Source organism: Musa acuminata, chromosome BXJ3-6 (genome assembly GCF_036884655.1).
Source record: "Musa acuminata AAA Group cultivar baxijiao chromosome BXJ3-6, Cavendish_Baxijiao_AAA, whole genome shotgun sequence".
Lineage (NCBI taxonomy): Eukaryota > Viridiplantae > Streptophyta > Magnoliopsida > Zingiberales > Musaceae > Musa > Musa acuminata.
Window position 1 is genome coordinate 32,694,760 of NC_088354.1, and position 22,130 is coordinate 32,716,889.

Consider the following 22,130-nt stretch of genomic DNA (forward strand, 5'->3'; position numbering starts at 1 on the left):
TAAGACTCCTATCAACATGCATGATTGTTGTTTTTTTATCTTAATGTATTTTCAAAGTAATATATTATTTTATAATAAATCTTAGGTATTTTATAATAATCTTAGGCTTGATTAGAGAAGACTTTTTCATTGCTTAGGTCCTACTAAGAACATACAATTTTTTTAGTAAAAATAAATCTAAAGATAAAAATTTGAATTCAAAGATAATTTTTTTTATAAATTATAAATAATGAAATGACAATTTATTTATTTTTATAAATCTGAAATGATTCGGTACACCTTTGAAGCCGCTCAATTTCTTAGTATCCTTATGTGCTGGAAAACAACTAAAAAAGACGTATAACAACTCCCGAAGTGGACCAAGAAGCTACTTACCTCAGTTGTTGACCCAGGCACGCTTCAGTTTCCTCCATATGAATCTTTACTGCTCTCTACTAAATGATAAGCATGAGAAAAATGTGTTGAGATCACACCCAAAGTTACATCTAAATATGGTGGTTGTTCCTCACTTCTTGTCACAGTTCTCTTTCCATGGACGATGATCAGTCAAACCAAATAAACATCCAGTCTTTTCAGATCTCTAAACTAATATAGCAAAATACTGAATCATTGTTGCAGCTGTATCCCGAAAGGCTTTATGCCTCAGCAGTAATAGTTTAAGTAGGTTCGCTTCTAATCACTCGACAACAAACACAAACAACGAGCTCTTAGGCTTTAAACTTTCAACCACTGAAAGCAAAGTGCAAGAGAAAGAAAACATTCAATTGCCTCAGCAGCTTTAGGAACAAAACTTCAGATCAGTTCCCATATCATAATGTAAACTTTTGCCATTCAGTTGAGCTGCAACAGCTGCAAATAACCTGATTCAGATCAGTTCCCATATCATATTGTAAACTTCTGCCATTCAGTTGAGCTGCAACAGCTGCAAATAACCTCCATGGCCAACCGGATTCGTGGCCTTATTCTGCTACTGTATTAACGCAGCCATGGCTTTTATATGTCTACCATCCACAACTTGAGATTAAACTGCTATGCTGTCTCCAATGGACCCTCCCACTTCTCTACCAGCTCTTGCAATTTATCAAAACCCTGCAAAATAGTAAAGAAAATATATTTACAAATTTTACATATAATATCTGGTAATTGGTAGTATCAGGCAAATGAAATCTGATACTCACTATCCGAGTCGTGAAGCTGCCAAATGATTCACCCTGCAGGCGCTTGCTCTTCCAGCCGTAAAACAATGGCTCCAAAACCTTCTCTAGGTTTTGGACCTTCACCTTGTTCGTAAAGCATTTTGCTAATGAAGTCTGATTAGGTGTCCCACCAAGCCAGACCTGAATTGCATTTTAAACAGAACAATATAAGAATTTATGTTACCAAGGAAAGCTTGATGACTTGCATTGGCTAGTTGCAGAATCTGTATATTCTACAATTAGTAATAACTCAGGTTTTCAGCAAACAACACCACTTTTGGATGACTATTAAATGGAGATTTCACGTCCATTATGCTTGAGAGCAAAATGACACAAAGTTTTAGTTGAAACATATAAATTACACAAAATTGTTAAACCTGACTTTGATTGGTACAACTGGATAAACAACTAATGCTGTCAACATAGCAGTGGAGTATGAACATCCTATGAAGAAATGGGACATACAATTCTCCCGGCTGATTTATCATTCAGATATTTCCAGTCTATATAATTCCACATATCTAACCATGCAACATTAGCACAAATCATAAGTGCATTTGAGTACCTGGTAGCTGTTGGGACCATCACCAACCAGTCCTAGCTCGGCCATGTAGGGTCTTGCACACCCATTGGGACAGCCTGTTACCCTTATCACAACTGACTCATTGTTCTCTATGCCTACCTGTGAAAAGAATAAGAACCCATTGTCACTTCTCAAAAAAATAAATCTTACCATTATGGAACCAAAAGTTGCATTTTCCTAGGAACCCGTTGTCACTTCTCAAAAAAATAAATATTACCATTATGGAACCAAAAGTTGCATTTTCATAATTATGTATAAATACATTAAGATGGATCATTTAAGTTACTAACCTTATTGAATACAGCTCGAATCCTTTTAAGAATTTGTGGTATCCCCCTCTCAGCTTCTGTTATTGCTAGTGGACAAAGTGGCAGTGCAGGACATGCCATTGCAGTTAAATTAAGAGGATCAATTTCCGTAGGTTGCTGCAAGACAAAACAGAAATGCTGAATAATAAAAATACGAAACCATCCATATTTTCTTTTTGGCTATAAATACATTTACTTTCTTAGTTGTACTAAAAAGTACCTAGCCCAGTATACGTTATGAACCTACTACTAAATCAACTTGTTGGCTCTAATATCTCTAGTCCATTAGTAAACCAGACTTTCCTTTTAAAGACAGTCAACTAGGAAAATTTCTTACATAGAGCAGAAATAATTTTCTTAAAGTGAAGAGCAAAATATGACAAGCTTTACCAGTAGACCAGCTTGGGCAAGTGCTGCGGTGATAGGTTCTTCCCATGAGTGATGAATGTCGCACAAGATCAAATTCTGGTTAGGTGTAATCCGCACATTCAAGTTATACTTCTCAATTATTTCTCTTAGTGTTTTCTTCATATTCCCACCTATACGCCCGCTATCAATGTGTACTCCACAGAACAATGCACCATTACCCTGCATTAGCAGAGTAGCAATGAAAACATATTACGAAGATATAAACAGATATGGTCTGAAATGACAGAAAATTTTATAGTAGCCATCAAAATGTGAAGTTAAAAAGCAAAACCGCACATGAAATTGTACCTGTTCATGCCATCCAAGGTAACTCTTGAATTCCCACTCTGGTAATTCTCTGAATGGCTCGAACTTCTTTCCATAATACTGCTCGACGACTGTGCGGAATTTGTCAATCCCCCATTCACCAATCAAATACTTCATTCTACTATACCTGCGGTCATCTCTCCTCCCATTTTCTCTTTGTGTAACAACAATAGCTTTTATAGCATACAAGATGTCTTCTTTTGGTACATAACCTAAAGGCTCTCCCAGACGAGGTAATGTGGTCTCCACCCTGTGTGTTCTTCCCATGCCTCCTCCTACCTACAAAAGCAAGTTGCAATGGTAAAATTGAGTAGATCACATAATAAAACATAACATAACCTGAAGTAAAATCTATTACATAAATATTGAAGCCTTGAGGTTCTCCATCAATATCAGAAACTACGACGACACCAATATCATTTGTCAGGATATCCACAGAGTTGTCAATAGGCACAGTCACTGCAATCTTGAACTTTCTAGGCAAGAATTGAGTGCCATAGATGGGCTCTGGAGAATCAGGGAAATTAGTCCCATGTGAGTTGTCATTACGAGCTTCGACTACTTCAGGGGGCTCTGCTGACATGATCTTTTCCCCATCTATCCATAGATCATAATATGCGCCAGCCTGTGGTGTCAAGAGTGCAGCAATATTCTCTGCAGTTTCCTGAGCAAAGACATATTCTTTTTTGGTATATGGTGCTGCAGGAGCTAATACATTTCTGTTCAGATCACCACATGCACCAAGAGTTGAGCCCATGTTTTTAATAATAGTGCTCATTACAGTTTTGAGGTTCTTCTTCAGGATACCGTGCAGTTGAAATGTTTGTCTAGTGGTCAAGCGGAGAGTGCCTGTGCCAAAATCATCTGCAAGATCATCCATAACCAAGTAGAGCCTGTTCGGTACTTTCCCACACGGATTCTTTGTACGAAGCATAAACTGGTAAGACTTGACACCACGTTCATCTCTGTTAGTTTGTTGATAACTTCCATGAAATTTGATCAGTTGGGTGGCAGCCTCATTTATGTTTGGAGCTTCTGAAGTTAACTCCTCATTTAGAGGATATCTAAGGAAATTGCTTTTCTCCTTGAACAATTCAACCTTGCTTCGCTTTACCTCAGAAGTATCTGGCCTTATAGGCTGCAAAAAGAAAGAAGGCTAGGCTGTCAAATGACATGACTTAAAGTAGCATTTAAATATAACATAATGAGGTACCTCTCAAGCTCACTGTTTAGTGAAAAAAAAAGGGTCCTTGTGATGACACAAAAGTGAAATGATTTATCTAATACATATTAAGTCGAAGAATTGATGAAAGTTCTTTCTTTAGGCTGAATTGGGCTCCAACGTTTAGCAATTATAATATAAGCAGGATTATGTGGAGATCAGCAAAGGGAATAATTAAGAAGCTTTGCACAGACACCAGGGAATAGAAGAAGAAAGATAGGAAGAGAGATAAGAAGAGCAGTTTCACAAATCCACTAAATAGAATAATATTTTACTAAAAATCAATCATTTTTCATGACTCAATGATTATGCTCTCAAAAATTAAAATTTTTTTCATAGAATTTATAGCGCTCCATGTAATGCTATTTATAGTTCATTAAACAATTATAGAACAACGGACTATGATATAAGATATTCTAGTTGATCTGTAGTGTTACCAAAATTTCCTGTGACAGTATGATCCACTCTTTGATCCATACAATTATTCACTATCGTGCCCTCATTGATACTAAATTATAAAGTAAAATTTCCACTGTTTACAATCCTTTATTTAATGTCAATCGAGAAGGATTCTATGTGAACTATAACTTGTCAGAGCAAGGTTGAATTTACTATAATTTTTTCTTATTATCTTCTTATTTTTTGCTCTTCTGCATCTAAAATTTTCTTGCCTCTGACCATTAAGTAAACAAATTTATTTGAAAAATAAAATAATTTTATTGATCCTTTGCTGAGTGTTCGACGGCACTGGCATCATCCAAGCAATCATCTTTGCTCATTCCAATCCATGTGAAAATATGGTCGAAATTTTCTAATCCTCTTTCAAGAGGTGCGGAGAGGTATTTTATTTGCAAATTACAATTATTTCAAAAGATGCATGCTGGTAGATTCTAACCACATGGTTCAAGATAAAAGCTTATAACCAAGAGGAGCTAATCTAAACATTATTACTCATGTGACCTTAAACATCAGACTTAAAACTGTATGAAAATATACAAGAATGCCTCTTTCTTAAAACTGCTCATGCACATATAGGTTTCGCTTGAATTTACGGTCAGAAGATAACTTGTAGCAAGGTCTGACAAAAAATAATATATTTCCTGGGAGTATCATTCAGCATGTCATAAGTGGTTTATGACCAGTTTCTAATGATGTTATCGTATTGGTTGTTCCAGTGTTCAATTATTGACCATAGTTGTTTAAGAGTACTTTCAATATTGCTTCTGACATACCTTGGATGTACAAAAAAATGTTCTGCATCATATGCTGATGCATTGGAGAACATCTAGACAAATGTTGCCAGATTGATGAAATTGTGGACAGAAGTATGATACTTACATATATTATAGTACCAATATAAAAGAAGATCTTTCCTTCTTCAGAAAGGCTGACACTCCGGCATCCGCATTCCTAATTAGGGCATCAATTTCTTCTGACGCCTCTGGCAGATGGAACCGGTGTTCAGCCCATTTGAAAATTTTAGGGGTATCTAGTCCGAAGAAAAATTGATCAGCAAAAAAATGTAGGATTTTACGTTACATAAATATGAGTTACGCTTAGGAATGACCTACAATGTTACCTAGGATTCTAGCCATCTTTAGTAGCTATTCAGTGAATATAGTGGGACTCCAATCGACTTAGAATTTATAATCCTATTAAGCGAATAAGGTTCCCGACGTAGACCGGAGCTACAACTCCTAACACCACTCGAAGAACGACAAAGAGAGGCTAAACTAACATTTCCTTTTACAATACCATCCACACGATCAATTTTCACCATCATCTGAACCAGAAAGAGAGAGAAAAACAAAGCAAATTCACAAATCTTACGGTGGAAACAGCCGTGACAACCGAAGAAGAGCTCGATGAGGACGCCACCGCTAAGCTCCAAGAAGATCGCCCAAATGGAATCAACCCCGACGACCTCAGCCCGCGAAACCTGTGGATCTGCACCCCCTGATCCGCCCCAACTCCAACCCCGCCCGCCGCTGCAGCCGCCATGAGAGATAGGCGAGAAGGCAGAAACCCTAGAGGAAATCTGGTTTTGAGTTGTTCGAGCAGGGCAGATCAAAGAGAGTGAGAGGAGCTAAAATCAGAGGACTGAAACAAAGCATAGATTTCCTTTTTGGAGGCCAAAAAGGTGATGGACGCGCGATATATCCACCCAATGTTTCTATATCCGATCTGTTATGTATGGATTTATTGCAGCGAGAATTCTGCGTTGGAATAGGTAATGGTGGGTGACAATAGCATGTGGGCTCCGGAGCCCAAGTTCGTCGAACCTGGATGGATTTGTTGATGCTACGCGTATATATTTAAAGTCGGCAAGCAGAGTCGTGCACGTGTGTCCGGGTAGACTAACAAGCGGCCCATTCTGACTTCCATTGTATGGGTCGTAAAAAGCCCACTTAAAGACGAGAAGGACAATTGATGAACCATGAGCAACATTTTTATACCCATTGATGAACCACGAAGGCGGCAGTAGATATCAGTGGAGCCCGATGGGTGCCGCTGGTTGCTCCTACGGCGATGTAGATGGGGCAGAGGGTAAGCTTCGAAAAATGGAATAATCATAAAGACTTGGATAATCATTTCATCGCCAAGAGATTTGACTTCTTTATTGACTTTTGTGGTGCATTTGTTCATGGGATTAGAACTATAAGAGGAATGTTAAAACTTGTTTTCCAATTACGAAATCTAGATTCTCCATCAACGAATCATCGTGGGAAAAAGTTATGTGCGAGGGAAAGAGAGAGATGTATATTAACTTGATTTGCAAAAATATTTATCCTCTGAACATAGAGCTTGATCTGCTGACAATAAATTCTCTTCATGGGAGAGGCGTCATCATAGACTAATTGGAATCACTTGAGAATAATAGTCTCGCATGGGAACTAAATATATCATGTCTTGTACCATAATTTACTAGCTTAATCTTATGGGTTACAGTCATATTCAATTACCATGTTGATTCAGTTGATGGTTTGTCACTTCAGCATGGTTTATGATCTAAGAGGGCATGTAGAGATAGAGTTCTTCCAAACGCTGACGTCACATGAAAACCCAGCCCTAATTTCATCAGTGGATGCATGACAACTAGATTCTCTATTGCAGTCATAATAATCTGCAACTTGAATTGCTGTAGCTCCGAAATATCTTTTATGGTTGAACCTATATATATATATATATATATATATATATATATATATATATATAGAGAGAGAGAGAGAGAGAGAGAGAGAGAGAGAGCTAAATTGTGAGTCAAAATTTAATACAATCCATATTTTATGTAGAGGGATAAACCACATTCTGTTTAACAAATCAAAATTTAATAGATAGAATTGCAATTATGATAAGTAATAATCTCCAAGCTTGATGTTTGTTTTTTTCTTTGTCCTCATTGATTATTACTTGTGCATGATCTTATCAAAGTGCCCCACAAGCAACGCAAGATGCCCAAGAGATATTGTTTTGTTCTAAGTCTAAAATATAAGCTAAACATGCACTACTCTGGTTTATTCATTTACTTGTGTGACAAAATTCAAGGTTTGTTCAGCACAGCCAAGAGTAGTACAACAATGATTCACTCAAAGGTCTTCACAGTTCCAGCTGTTGGATATTTTTTTATGTGGCCAAAAACTCAAAGAGAGCAAATTATAGCAGTATCTGCCCCATCTATTTGTGATGTCATGATCAAATATTTTTAGTTTCCATGAGGAACTGAATGGAAGAGCATTGCAAGCAGTCAAAATCAACTCTGAATCAGTCTTAAGACATGATCTGGCACATGGTCAACCAGGTGGAGGTAACCTCAGCTAGAAATATTCTGTTCCTCAGATCAATGATTCAGGCCGTACTTTTCCAAGCTTCAGTGGAAATGGTGTACTGAAATAGGAAGAGTGAGCTGCATCTTATTCAAATTCCAGTTTAATGTAACTCCATATACAGCTAGACTGGAAGCATTACAAATAATACTGAATCAAAGATTCTCCCACTTTACATGAGAATTAACATATAAGCGTGGCACCAATCAAACCCGCGCAGGTTTTCTATTTTCAAGAAAATGTGGGAAAGAGTGTAAGTATTAAAATCGTAATATACTATTATTATATAAAAAATTTTAATAATAAAAATTAAAATTCAATAATAATATTTCAAATATATGATACATGATATTTGATGTTATTCAAAAAAAATTTATTTGATCCATGGATATATCGTAGATCCAAAAATTATAATGATACTAATAAAAACTAAATTTGTATTTTTTTTTTCTTTCTATCCTTCGTTGAATTAGGGATAAAAATAAGATGAGAAAAGATATACAATCTTCTAATTATTAATTGAGTTATATGGTCCATAAGAGATCTGATTCTTTTATAAACAAGAGTAAAGTGACTAGGATAAATAATTAGTAGAGTCTCTCCCATCGAGATCATCTCTTAAGGAATCATATTATAATTAAACTTTCCTTTTATTAGTTAATAACTATAATCAAAATTCAATCATATCTCTCATATATCTTAACTAATTAGATACAACCATATAAACTAGCATTCTACTACTTAATCTATTAATTGATAAGATATAAAAATTTTAAAAAAATAAAATAAAATTTTATTTTAAAACAATATTATTTAATTAGATTCGAAAACTTTAAAAAATGTATTTTACATGTGTGCATAAATCTTATAAAACAAGCCAATAAGTATTAATAAATATAATAGTACATTAAGTTTAACTATTAATACGAGTCATAGCGGTTGTATATCATTAATTGCATACTTCCTTCTATGTATCGTAATATTGTTGGCTCTTCCTAATATAATTCAAAATGATCTATATAATTTATTTTTTTAAGATAATCATATTATCACATTCAATCATAATATGAAAAATAAATAATTTTAATTATATAAATAAGAATATTAATTATAATGTCCACTCAAACATGTACTACTATATCTTTTATGGGTTGTTCATAAACCCATTTATAATAATATGCTCTTTCAAATACTTTTGACTATAATGCCTTAGTGGATAAATCAGCAATCAATATAAGTAGAACTCAATTTCTTCTTGATATTAATTATTTTTAAACTTTTTTTTCTTTGACCACTAAGTACTTTATACTATAATGTATAGAATTAATAGAGTACTTGCTATTCTTACAAAAAAAATTGTTAAAATATGTCACATTGAGTCTAATCATATAAATCTTGAGATAAAATTTCATAATAATAAGGCATGATTAGTGGTCTTAAAGCATATTACAAAATCAACTTTTGTTGTCGATGATATAATAATGTATTACATTATATTTTTCTATATAAATTATTTCTCTAACTAGTATAAATATAAAATGTAAAGTGAATTTCCTACTTATTGAGATAATTTACAAAATCAGTATGAGAATACTATTATGTAGTATTCCAACTATAAAATTGATATTTGGTCTAATATAAGTTTAAACATATAATAATATATTTTCAACTATGGCATACATAATAAATATTTTTCTTTTCTGATTCTTTTCTAAGTTATTTTAAAAATACTTATTTTAATTAAATTTTTTTATCATTTACTGAATAAAGTTGTATACTAAATTTATCTAAGACTTGATCAATATATTCTTTTAAGATAGTCTTAATAACCTTTGAGATATATTTGTGAATACCTCAATACCAATAATATAAGATGTCTCATTTATATCAATCATCTTAAAATTCTTGATGATAAATTTTTTTATTTTATACAATAAACCAAGATCACTATTGATAAACAAAATATCATCCGCATACAAGATCAATATAACAAACTTACTCCCATTAATCTTCAGATATTAATACTGATCTATAATTTTTTTAAAAAATTTAAAGAAACTAATGATATAAAAAAAACTTAATAAACGATTATCTAGAGGGTTGTTTAAGGTTATAATAGATTTTGTAATTGTGCATACTAACATTTATATTTATTTTATTTCTATACGAATCGTTTAGAGTAACCCATATAAATATATATATTCATTTAAAAATTTTATTTTTATATTCATTCGATATAACTAAAAATCATAATGTCACTAATGTCATGATGATTTTAATGAGTTCATTTAAAAAACTAAATAAAATATCTTATTATAATCGATGTATTTTTTATGAGTAAAATCTTTGACTATAAGTTTGTCCATTATATCATTTTATATTATCCTTTGAGTCATATTTATATAATAAACTTATTTATAGTTATTGGATAATTCGATAAGTTCTTAAATAATATTCTGGTTCATTGATTTTAATTATCAATGTATTTTTTATGAATAAAACCCTTGACTATAAGTTTAGCTATTATTGTTGGGAAATCTTGGAGTGATATTACATGCATAACAAAGAATAGAAAAACAAAATCCTCAATTCTCAAAGATATGTTCGTCGTAATACGAAGATTGGTGCATAAAAATCCGCGAAATAGAAAACCACGTGTAAGATAGATTATATTACATAGGGAGACCATATATCCTTGAATCCCTGCAGATTTCTAGGAGAGGGTGAAGGAGGTTAAGCACTCTTCTCTCTAATGGTGATCCACACAATAGGGCTGCGACGACGCTCCTCAAAACTTCAAGCCTACTCTGAGGTAGAGAGGGGGAGGAGAATAGGAGAGGTAAGCAAAAGACTCTAGCCTATAAACCACTGATTCCTTTATATTTATAGAGGTCCTTTTATCAACTTAATCATAATGGATTATCCCATATTGGGTATTAGATCTCCATCCAACTACCTAAGCCTTTTAGATTAATGGATCTCTATTCAATAATCTCTTATGGGTACTTATTGGATCTCATCTATAGGATCCAATAATTCAGGGGCTTATTGGATATCCAATAAGCTAAGGGCTTTAGAAGATATCTTATATCTGAACCTCTACTCATTGCAATGCTTATCATATGTGTGTGACCCTCTAGGCCTATTATCGAGCTGGCCGTGAGTCATATATTTCAGAACTCCTTTTGATTCAATGAATTATTATCTCCATAATAATTCACTTGGCTCATCGATTGCAGATGTACTAGGCCACTACATCATAGTCTCTAGACGATACAGGGGAATCCAATCCGTTAGACCTTTTTTGTCCTTAGTTACCATGTACCTATAGTCCCTTATTCATCTAATATCCCAAAGACTGTAGACCGGGCATGGTGCTGTCAAACCTATATGGTTTCTGCTCGAATCTTGCTCTAATCGAATTCTCACGGATAACTCTTTCTCTCTCAATCCGAATGATCATGGCTAGGGATTTGTCTTAGCAAGAACACATAGGACATTCCTCTCATGACACCGAGAGTAGATGATCCTCTATCGACACTCAATAGTCCTCGTATGGTTAGCTACCACTCCCGATGATCGATTGTGCTAGATCTGAGACATACAAACCTATGAGTCCGGTGTTAAAGAGTGGAGCACTCATGCAGGACATCCTTGGTATCTCAAGTCCAAGGACCAGAGGCACTATTGGGACTACGAAATTGCTATTTGATAATAAAGCATCATCAACCATTCAACATTCCATAAGCGGATCAATCAATGAACTCATTCTCCAATAAGCACCTGTATTGTATCCCTAGTGTCCCCACATGAGTAGCTATGAGACTAGCTGCATCCATCATATGGGCGGGTATACAACACACCAGTCTATTCGGTTATCTCATTATCCATCTCGAGTAACCTATGACCGTGATTATTTATTATCTGTGTTTAAAGGTGAATTGATCTCATTATCGTGGTCTCATCATGATCCGATTTCCATTGCACAGATCCAAGAACATCACTATATATATATATATATATATATATATATATATATATATATATATATATATATATATATATATATATATTATATATATATATATATATATATAATATAAAGTGATAAATGTCAAAATATAATAAGCAAAAAGACTACGTGTCAAGTCACACATGTCATCACTTACGTGATTGGCTTGCAAGACATATATGACTAGCAATTATATTATTTGATATTATCCTTTAAGTCATATTTATATAATAGACTATTTTATAATTTAGTTATTGGGCAATTGAGTTGATAGATACTATTCTACTTCAATGATTTTAGCTTTTTTTATTGTATCATATAATATTTTAGAATCATTGCTTTATGTAAAAATAATGAAGAATTCTTTTATTCTTATATCATAATATAATTCTAATACATATTTTACATAATTAAAATTTTAATTCTTTATATACATATATATATATTATCTTATTAAAATTTCACTTATCCTTAAATATAATAAATTTTAAATGAGTCAAACTAAGAACAAATAAAATTAAGAATAAATTATATATGAAAGGAGTCAACTATATTCATAGATAATATTCTTAAGCGTACAACTTTATCAACCATATTGAGGATATAATCTTAAATTTTTAAATACTATCATACTGAATTTCAATCAGTTCTTTGATTTAGGTGTTAGTTAATGACCTAATAATAAATTTAAATTGATTTTTAAATATTCCAATTAACTATAGACTATAATGAAGTCTAAATATTATTAGTAATTATTATAAAACTGATTCTTTTAGACTTTTTTAAATCATTTATTTTAATTATTTATTTAAAAACCTTTAATAGTTATTTTTATGATCCTTTTAACTAGTTTAATCAAGATCTAAGACACATAGTATACATTGTATATACTAAAGTCATTTATAATAATTTAATCCAAAAATATAGAGACATTTATAAGAATATAATGATGAAAGTATCACTATAATAAAATAATATAATATTGATATTTTAATATTTTAATAAATATTAAACTATTATGTCATCTCTATTTCATCTTTGGGTGAAATATTGATATATCTAGTATTTACTTAAAATTATTTATGAAAGACTGATAATATTCATATGGAATAGTATTTTTACCTTTGAGTATACAACCCTATTATCATCCTATCCCATTGTATAATTATTCAAAGTATATTCTTCTTTGGGATTATATCTTTATTATATGTATCATTATAAATATTATTTTTCTTAATATCATTTAAGACTAAGTTATTGGTCTAGGCCACTTTGGCAATTATAAGACCAATACAATAATATAAAATATAATTTAAAATATCTTATAAATGATAAAATCTCATAAGTCTACTATCTCAAGCGACATTAGTAGGTACCAATTAGATAAAACATAGGGATATGAGTTACAAATAATATTCATCAAACATAAATAATACTTTTATATAAAAATAAATATTATTTCATAATTTTAAAATATACATATAAATATCAAATAAATATCCAAGAATAATAATTAGATTTTTATTTATCATATATAAAATTTCATCATTATGTCACATGAGAAAACTAATTCCAAGAAAATTATAATTTATATTTTTTAATTCCATATGGAATCCTAAATTAGACTAGTCAATTCTATTTAATTGGGTAGACTCGGAATTTTTGTGATGCTCGAATTTCACATATATTAAATTTTAACTAGGATGTTAATAAAAGCATAAATAATATGTATATGTTACGCCCACTTAGTAATATGATTTTAGATCAAAAATATCATCTTTGTTAAATCAAACTAAACTCAATTGAAGTCGTTGTAACATTAGAATTATATTAGTAAAAGAAGAAAAAAAAAGCTTTAAGTGAGGCCTAATAGATTGAACCTTGCACCTAAGGGAACCTCTTAAACACTTTTATTTTATTTTAACCTTATTTTTTTACCTAAGTCATCATATTTTCTCTCCTTCTTTAGCTATTCTTTTAGCTTTTTTTATGGAGGTTAGAAAACCCTAGCTCTAGGGTCGAGATAAAAAAAAACTCTATTCTTCCCTTGCTAAACTTAGGGTTTCAATTATACAGATTACAAACTAATATTTTCAACTCCTCTTGAGTAACCTAAACTTTAAATTAATATTTAAATTTTTAAATATATTTTGTATGATTATCTTATAGTTTTAAGGTAAATTTAAGGACATATTCAAAGTTTTTGATTTCTTGAGAAGTAAAAATATCTGATTCTCATACTATTATCGCTGTTATCGCGTTCCATTGCACCCACACATGCGAGTCTCATTGATGGTACACCGACCGCCTACCCACCACCTATGGTGGTGTGATTATTCTCAGGTGGTTGACACATGATTATTTGCTACATTATGCTGTTGCGCCCACGCACATCTATGTGCTGCCATGTCGTGCTATGTCATTGTGCCCACATGCGACTGTGCATGAATTGGTGACTACACCATCACCGTGGTACAATCATTGGGAACTCAACCTTCAATATCCAATTGACGTCGATCGTGGCCAACATATGCTACCACAATGACATTGCTATAGCTATCACACACAACGGTAGCCACTGCAGTCACTATATATAGTGGCAATCATCGCAGCTGCCATAGATAGCGGCACTACTATAGCCCCTTACAACTAAGGCAGGCTAATCGTCGTAAGTTATCACACCCTACGACGCTTCTACTGCAAATGCAATCGCTACCTGCGATAGAGATGGTGACCACCAAAGGTCGTTACCCTCAACAATATTATCATTGATAGCAAATTGTTAATAGTGCTCCATCGATCAAATACAAGAAACCTTGCATCACCCGCAAATAGGCAATAAGGCGGAATAGATAGAAAGCATAATGACAATATAAATAGACCGTTCAAACATCATAAATCAAAACTAGATAATACTTTTTCGTAATAATAAACATATCTAAATACACAATAGATATAAAAAAATTATAATATAAAGTATTTGATTTCAAAACATAGCTTTGGTGTCAATTGTAAGTATAAAAACTATACTATACTATTATTATATAAAAATTTTTAATGTTCGAAATTAAAATCAAATAATAATATATTAAATATAGGATATGTACCTTTCGTTGTTATTCAAAAAGCCTTTATCTAATATGTAAGGTGCACCGTGAATATGAAAGCTACAATGATATTGATCGACAAGAAAATCTAGACTCATTTTCTCTCTTTCTATCTTTCACAGAATCACTATGAGCGATGGATTAGAGATAAAGGGGAGATGAAAGAAGAACTATAATATCTCAATTACTGGTTGAATTATATTTGTCCCTATAAGATCCTATCCTTTTTATATATGAGAGCAGAAGAACTAGGATAAATAATTAAGAGAGTCTCTCCTATTAAAGTTATCTCATAAGAAATCCTATCATAATTAAAAATTTTATTTATCGATAATTATAATCATAATCGAATCATATCTATCATATAATTTACTTGATTACATAATTTAACAAAGAGGAGTACATATATGTTATTTCTACGAGTGGATTTAAGTCCATCAATGTCGAACTTAAGCAGGATCCATTCTTAATTACATAATGACCAAATCTACTTCTTGCTTCACTAGCTTTTAATGACCGAAATAAACAAAATGGGATATTGTAGATATGGCCCCGTCCTCTTAGCTCAGGAGAAACATCGACTGTGAGGGGCCCGTCCTTCACCCTTTGTCTTAGCCCAGGATATAAACATCGAGCAGAACCAACAAGCACAAAAACACACCAAGCAATGCCTCATAAAGAATATTGACTGGGCCCTCTGTGAATGCAACATCCCTTTTCATCCATTCTTGTGTTGTTCTAAAACCAGTCAATGCCTGCTTTGATACCATGGGTTAATCCAATGTTTCTGGTAGTCCAAATGTCTAAATGTCCAATTTTTTCCTCTCATATATCTTTGTTGGAATGACTAAAATGTAGTGTTGTGTTCCACAATCTCGGTAAGATCATTATATATCTGATAAGCAAATACATAATATGCTAATCTGATTGTTTAATTTAATCTAAATGAATGATTAAATGCTATTACTAATACCAAGTATCTTTTTAGGTTTAGGTTACTCGATATTCTTAAAGCTTGAAAGGGTTCACCACAGACTTTATTCCTTCATGACACATTGTGGAGATTCCCGTCTTTCCCAAACTAAGATTTGTCTAACTGGCCATACAAATTATGCAAGCTATTAAGTCATTAAGTGAAAAACAAAGGATTTGTGGTGTTTACTTTTTTTTTTTTTGAAGTAGTAGGAGATAAAGGAAGGTGGAGAAGAATTATTTTTGGCATCATCTGCAACATTTCCTTCACTCAATCTATGTCAAAACACCACAACCTATGCATCTGTATTTAAACTTGGATCTCTCTAGGTGGCTATGGGACCATGGAGGAACTCTTTAGAGATGATTGCTCATAAAAGTCTGCCAAAGTCACACACACACACACACATATATATAGAGGAAGGGGTTGAGAATTTGGGGTAGGCTACAATCCACTATAAGAATAGTAGATTAGAAGAAAGTGACCAAACAAGGGAGTTGAATCTTTTCTGTCCAAAATGTATTCTGCATTGTTTTTCCATCTGGGTGAAGTATATTTGTTCAATCATGCTCTAATTTCTTTGCGGTGTTCTTTCAGTCAATTTCATGCCTTTAATTTTATAATTTATGATATAATTTTGATTGGTATGCTGAGTTGGAAATTATCAAAATAGAGTTACTGACGGATTCAACTGAGATTTAGGCAATACCACAATAAATTCTTCTTGTCAATCACTTTGAATAAGAACATCATTCAGATGTCACATTTTACAGAAGATAAATCTTTCAGTCACATTAACAAACCAAACAAATAAACTTAAAACAAGATAGGCATTTTCTTGACATTTTATCTCTAATGAATAAGAACACAAATTATCAAAAGAGTTACTGACTGATTCAACTAAGATTTAGGCAATATCACAATAAATTCTTCTTGTCAATCACTTTGAATAAGAACATTCAGAGGTAGCATTTTACAGAAGAAAAATCTTTCAGTCGCATTAACAAACCAAACAAATAACCTTAGAACAAGATTGGCATTTTCTTGACATTTTATCTCTAATGAATGAGAACACAAATTATCAATATAGAGTTCCTGACTGATTCAACTAAGATTTAGACAATATCACAATAAATTCTTCGTGTCAATCACTTTGAATAAGATCATTCAGAGGTAGCATTTTACAGAAGATAAATCTTTCAGTCGCATCAACAAACCAAACAAATAACCGCAGAACAAGATTGGCATTTTCTTCACATTTTATCTCTAATGAATGAGAACACAAATCTTGTTTATAAAATCAGAATTTCGTAAATCATGCCTTGCTAAAGTCCATCACTCTCACAATAGTAACGGATATCTTAGGAACAGCTACCTAATTGGAATGCTTGCCAGAAACACATATTTCTCAGTGTAAGAGTTCAGATATTAATAGCTCTTGTGACAGTCTAAATCAGTCCAAAAACGAGTCAGTGCTGGTACAGATGTCCTCCGTCGGTTGCTTAATTCATGGGATGTCAGAGTTGTTTGATCCTGTTAACACCATCACGTAATGACTCAACTGTATATACATTGAGTCCTCTTGTTCGGCCAGGAGCACCTCCTTTAAGTGATGATATGTCAAGCATAAACCTACCCAGATAACAAGCAGAAGAGTCAGGATTAAGATAAGTTGTTATTGATGTGTTATCTGATGACAAAACAGGGTGACTTACAAACTAGGTACTTTCACACCAGTGCCATTAGTGCCACAGTGTAAAAGGATTTTTTGATCTGCCCTAGATTCCATGTGAGACACATGAACTTTCAAGTTCTTTGTAGCTGCATGAACAAGGTGATATATATGTTTTTATTCCAAATAGTAGCATAATACCACAAAAACACCAGGAGCTAGTAACTTACTTGGTTGATTTAGGGTATTAGCGTTTTCATCAGAAGCAAGTAATTTCTGACAAGAAGAAACAAATCCAATTGAGACATGGTTCATTTGTCACATAATTCTTATCTAAAAGATATGTTTTTTCCATGAAAAGGAAGTAGGCACCTTAAGAGTCTCATAGCATGTTTCTAAGTCATCGTTCACCAAAATATGATCGAAAAGACCAGGAGATCTTCCTTCATCAAGCTCTGCTCTGGCATTTCTTAGTCTCTTCTGAACCTGTTCCTCAGTCTCAGTAGCACTGTGTAGAATGACTAGAGAAGCATTATGATAAATTTTCTAGGTCCATTGCACAAATTTCTGATGAATTCATGAGCAGAAATATTTAATATTTTCAAATGAGTATCTATACCGTGCACGTAGACGCTCCTCCAGCTCCTCAAATGATGGAGGACAGATAAAGATAAATATAGCATCAAGAGAACTTGCCCTCACTGATCTAGCTCCTTGAACATCAATGTCCAGAATGCATCTCTGAAAACAGAAAACCTTCCAAAATTTAAAAAGCGCAACACCAACAGAAATGTGTAATTGAATAATCAAATATCATTGTTGTTTATATCCATGTATTCATGGAAGATTCAGCAAATACCTTCCCAGAGTCTGTAACTGCCTCAACTGCTTCAATACTTGTACCATAAAGATTTCCATGAACTGATGCAAATTCAAGAAATTTCCCATCTCTTATATCTTTCTCCATAAGGCTTCGCTCGGTGAAGTGATAATGAACTCCATCCAATTCCTTCTCTCTTGGTGCTCGAGTTGTGTGACTAACAGAAAACCCATATTTTGATGGAAATTCCTTCATAAGTTTGTTTATCAAGGTGCCTTTGCCAACCCCAGAAGGTCCACTGATTACAATTGGTTTTGGGGCACTGCCAATAACACCCTTACTCCAGGCAACTACTTCTGTTCCAAGTAATTTCTTTTGCTCTTTAACAAAAGGGGTATCCACCTACCAAATTATCCAAAGAAAAGGTGACCAACAAAAACTAAATGAAGGACAGTCTATCATCTAAATTCTGTGAGCACGTATAAATAAACAAAGTCTTGAACCAAAATGATTCCAAACGCATGGTACCAACACACTAACATAAGTAGGCCTCTAATGATGAATACTGAATTGAACTGACAATGGTCTATACACACCAAAACAAAGATCTGTACAACATGCTGATTTCTCCATGTCATTAAAAAGACTGTCACTTAAACCACACACATGATTCCACTAAATAGCCTCAGAACATAAGAAATTGTTTGCCATTACAACTTTAAAAGAGATTGTTACTCAAGATAAATATTCCGAAAACATGAAGTTGTTGAATGATGTGCACAACAGAAGAGCAACAAAGCTGAATCCACACTCTTACCTCAAGAAACCAGATGCAATCATCCAATGGATAATCCTTCTTTACAATCAATATCCGTCCATTGTTCAGAAGAAGAGTCGAGTGACCTTTCAGTTGAACAGGTTTCATACCCAGGACAGTAGGAATCAACCTGTTAAATTCAGTTAAAGAATTAATTGACCCAATCTTAGACATAACCTGAATAACCAAAATTAGAAGAGGCTAATATGCATCATACCATGATCTTGTCAAATTATCAAAAATTTTGACATTTATCCATGACTTGCCTCCATCCTCAGATCCTTCAACTACATACTGAGCATGCAAGTACAGGCTATTAGATCTTGCATGACATATGTTACACTAGTCATTAGCTTGACAAATTGACATAAGCCAGAATAATAATGTCTTACTGTCTTATCATCAACAATGGTAGACGTCTGATAGTCTTTCGATTCAGAATCACAAGCAACAGGTAAATGCCCATCCAAGCTGTTCAAAAGATGCTCAGGTGCTTCTTCCCCCTGGTCATCAATTCCCAAAAGATCCAACATTAATAGACATTTCATAGACCATATCTATATTTACAAACACCAAAGAACCAATCAGGCAAGTAACAAATCCATTGTAACAGGCGGATCAGAATGCAGGCATATAAATAAGAACGAATGAATCAGAGTGCGAACATATAAAAAGGATGAACTGACCATCAAAATTAGTCTTGCTTCTACAAGCCTGCCCCTGAACAAAAAGAAAAGGGAGCAAAGCCAATCAATACAGAAACAGATCACACAAACAGAACTAAATAGTTCAAACTTAATTATTTGAAGTCAACCAAGACCTAGCAAACAAATCAAATACTTCAACGAACAATTTGCACCAAAATCAACAAGATCCACTGTCCCTTTAAAAGAAAAATACGATCTTTTCCTACACATCACAGCAAAGGTTACTCCTTTCTTTCAAATCAAGATTAAGAACAGAAAACTAGGTTGAAATTCCATAAAAAGGATTTTTTTCTCCAATGTAATAATCAACTAATGCCAAAAAGAATTGCCCAAGGAAAAGGAATAACCACCAAAAAGAATTCCTGAATCGAAAACCCGAACACAGGCACAGAACAAACAACGCAGGCAGGCAAGAAAGGAAAGAAAAGGAATACCTGAATCTGAGAACCAACCTTGATCCGTGTGAGGTCTTGGAGATCTGGTGTTTCTGGTGTCAACCAAAGGCAGGTCCAGAGAAAACAGCTCACGAACAGCCAATCTTATTGCCCTTTTCCTTCTCAATTCCCTACTTTCTTCCCACCGATCTCCCCCTCCCCCTTCCTTTAAATAGAGGAGGCTGTTGGGCTGTTCTCGAAGGAAGAAGCGCGCTCTCTCTCTCTCTCTCTCTCTCTCTCTTCCTCTCTCTGGCCAGAGAAGAGAGGAAAAAACCAAAAGTGAACCGCTCTTCATCGGGGGACTGTGAACCGGTCTATGACCGGTCCAGATACGACAAAGCTATGTGCAGATGCAATCGCGACCGTCCATTTCTTCCAGTACAACGGCGGCCGGGTTTAATTTGATGGTGAGGACAATAAGTGCGAGAAATTTTGTGGCAACATATGTAAGCAATAAATAGGTCTGTCTCCCTATCAAGAAATAGATACTTGGATGCAAGTGGAATCGGATTCCAATCCAATTAATAATAGAAAATGGTTTTGTATGGTAATAAAATTTAGGTTTTCTACAAGGAAATTAACTATAATATTTGAACAAAATAATTTTTTAAAATATTAATAATATTATTATTAATAAATATTTCAATGCGCCAAAATTTTTTATCGTCATTATTATTACTATATTGTGAGCTTCAGATTCGCCCAAAAATCAATGCACTTTGGTTGAGGAGAACAATTCTTCGCATATAAATCATGAATGGAAGGGAATGCATAATTTCCATGCTAGTAAAATCTCATGTGGATCTTTTCTTAGAGAGAGAATGATATACTATCGCGGATGGACCCACCGTATACTAAACCCAAAACATCGTATCACTAAATCACATAGCAATCTAAGTTGACTTGAGTATATAGATTTTTTGGAATGCGAGTGACTATGGAAAACCAGAGAGTTTTACTGTTTAAATATATATATATATATATATATTTTCTCTATGAAGAACATTAGAGACAAGGAAATTTTGGATTCGGATTTAATTTTAGGCACCGACAAGACTAAATTTATATATCCTTAGTGGTTGAAATTAAAATAATACTTTCGAAAAAAAATGAAAAAAAAAACCACTGAAACGAAAAGAGTCAAAGTGGAAAAGAGAATTCTTTTAAAATGTTGCTTAGTAACAATATCGAGTAAGATATTTCGAATATCTATTTCTAGCTACCATATTTAATTCAAATCTTAATGCATTTTAATTGGTTTAAGACGAGTTTACATAGGAAAATAGGTATGTGTATTTAGTTGAATTCAAATTAAAGTAAAAAAATAGTGGCGAATCCGATTAAATAAATTACATGATGAGAGATGGCTATGGGACCAAATCTAACCTACCAAGTTGGGGGAGGGAGAGCATTAGGTTCTTTTTCTTGTTGTCCCAACATGCAATGTTTCTTGCTCATATCCACAGTCATGTAAGTGGTAGAATAGAATACGACCTAGATGATGCTCAAACCACCACCTCAGCCATTACGACAAACTCAAATGCCGAGATTGACTTGGTCTTCTTGATGAATACTGCTGGCACACACAAGAACAAAGAAGAGTCCTCCATTATTTATTTATGTCGGCCACACTAGCGAAAACTTGAGTAAATCTATATTTCTTTGCATATGTAATGATAAAATTTCTTCATTATCATTTATATTATAAAGATTCGAGTCA

At 33.3% G+C, this 22,130-nt stretch overlaps 2 protein-coding genes across 4 annotated transcripts; both read right to left on the reverse strand.

Moving 5' to 3' along the window:
- Positions 1 to 546: 546 nt before the first annotated feature.
- LOC135641192 (sulfite reductase [ferredoxin], chloroplastic-like) lies at positions 547 to 6,199 on the reverse strand. The gene is made up of 8 exons (XM_065156360.1): positions 5,875 to 6,199; positions 3,181 to 3,960; positions 2,805 to 3,101; positions 2,478 to 2,675; positions 2,070 to 2,204; positions 1,762 to 1,878; positions 1,179 to 1,337; positions 547 to 1,089 (listed from the first exon to the last, which is right to left on the reverse strand). The coding sequence occupies exons 1-8, from the start codon at positions 6,043 to 6,045 to the stop codon at positions 1,030 to 1,032; spliced, it is 1,917 nt and encodes a 638-aa protein (XP_065012432.1). The 5' UTR covers positions 6,046 to 6,199; the 3' UTR covers positions 547 to 1,029.
- Positions 6,200 to 17,185: 10,986 nt separating this feature from the next.
- Positions 17,186 to 20,632, reverse strand: LOC103989032 (guanylate kinase 1). 3 transcript variants are annotated; one of them, XM_009407766.3, is made up of 11 exons: positions 20,429 to 20,632; positions 19,956 to 19,989; positions 19,662 to 19,772; positions 19,487 to 19,563; positions 19,270 to 19,399; positions 18,492 to 18,854; positions 18,252 to 18,373; positions 18,005 to 18,140; positions 17,863 to 17,908; positions 17,676 to 17,781; positions 17,186 to 17,592 (listed from the first exon to the last, which is right to left on the reverse strand). In XM_009407766.3, the coding sequence occupies exons 2-11, from the start codon at positions 19,956 to 19,958 to the stop codon at positions 17,478 to 17,480; spliced, it is 1,209 nt and encodes a 402-aa protein (XP_009406041.1). In that variant the 5' UTR covers positions 19,959 to 19,989; positions 20,429 to 20,632; the 3' UTR covers positions 17,186 to 17,477. The 3 variants fall into 3 exon arrangements, with proteins under 3 accessions (XP_009406041.1, XP_009406040.1, XP_065010079.1); XM_009407765.3 differs by having other exon boundaries at positions 20,411 to 20,632; XM_065154007.1 differs by lacking the exon at positions 19,956 to 19,989.
- Positions 20,633 to 22,130: the final 1,498 nt, after the last annotated feature.